This window comes from Sinocyclocheilus rhinocerous, unplaced genomic scaffold (genome assembly GCF_001515625.1).
Source record: "Sinocyclocheilus rhinocerous isolate Xijiao unplaced genomic scaffold, SAMN03320098_v1.1 scaffold254, whole genome shotgun sequence".
NCBI classification, from domain to species: domain Eukaryota; kingdom Metazoa; phylum Chordata; class Actinopteri; order Cypriniformes; family Cyprinidae; genus Sinocyclocheilus; species Sinocyclocheilus rhinocerous.
The window spans coordinates 1,958,090-1,959,370 of record NW_015628690.1 but is presented as its reverse complement, the minus strand read 5'-3'; the positions used below and the strand labels follow the sequence as shown (position 1 = coordinate 1,959,370).

At 34.8% G+C, this 1,281-nt stretch overlaps 1 protein-coding gene across 1 annotated transcript; it reads right to left on the bottom strand.

The window, feature by feature from the left end:
- Positions 1-249: 249 nt before the first annotated feature.
- On the bottom strand, positions 250-668 carry LOC107738268 (immunoglobulin iota chain-like; the record flags this gene model as incomplete). Its single annotated transcript, XM_016549983.1, has 2 exons — positions 629-668; positions 250-551 (listed from the first exon to the last, which is right to left on the bottom strand). Coding segments are annotated over exons 1-2 (342 nt in total), but the record flags the coding sequence as incomplete, so codon positions are not given.
- Between the last annotated feature and the right edge of the window lie 613 nt (positions 669-1,281).

Here is a 1,281-nt window from a genome sequence, read left to right as displayed (position 1 = left end):
TTTATGAGTTTGATCTCTTCTTTTAAGTGAAGCGTCTTTTAAGTGAATCTTTGTATGTCTCCTTTTCTATTATGACTTTTAATGTTGTGAATGACAATCCGTGTATATAATACTACTTTTTGCTGATTAGAAGAGCGCTTCCTTATGTTAACTATAGCAGATATGGAGGTTGGATATGTGTGATGTAGATGCATTGCTGTGTGTCAGGTTTTTGTACAGTGTTCTTGTGTTTCCTGTCACTGTGGGCCTCAGAGCACAGTAGTACAGAGCAGAGTCTGATACAGCAGCAGAGGAGATCTTCAGATCCACATGGATTTTCTCCCTTTTTTCAACTTTAACAGAGAATCTTGGATCTACATCAGACATCTCAGCTTCTTTTGCACTACCGTAGGTGAGTACAAGAAATTCAGGTTTTGATCTTCCATACTGACGGTACCAGTGGATATAATCTGTAGCTGCAGATGAATGACTACAGGACAATATAACATTCGAACCCTCCTCATAAACAACATCGGTGTTGTTTGGTTTGATGACATTTCCAAAGACCGCAGCTGAAAAAGAAAACATTTCTTCTTATTGAAATGTTTTAAATGAAACAGAAAAAACTAATAATTAACCAAATTAGTACCTGCTGAGGCACAAAACAGAATAACTGAATGAAGATCCATTGTACAAGTGTTCACTCTGAAAAGAGTCAGAATGAAAGTCTCTGTGAGACACGATTAGATCATGTCAGATCTGTGAACACTGAGTCCCTCCTCTCTGAGTTACATTATACCCAAGTTCAGTTCTATAAATTCAATTCTGATGTTCATTGCTGCAGTTATAGTGACTCTCTGAGAACACTGCCATCTTGTGGCACATTATACCGACACAATGTGTTACACATAAACATTAACTGTAGGCTACTTTTGTATTGGTGTAATAAGCACTATTAGTATGCTTAATATACTTTAAAATTCACATTAATTTAAAGGGGCCATAAAATGTGTTTCCAGAGGTGCACTTATAATCATAGTATGGTTTTTTCATTAAAAATTTATTATAAATGAATTATGTTCATAATTTAGATATAAATGGAAATTTTCTATCCTTTTACCCTTAGCCCTTTGGTTTGAACGCTGAATTTAAACGCTGATTTTAATTCAGTGTAAACACCTTTGCAAATAGGGTTGACACTTTCAGCGAGGCAAAATGGAACACCCATTCATTCATGCTTAAATTAGGACTACATTATTATGTAATTATTTGTCCCATTTTTTCTAAATAATTTAGCTATTT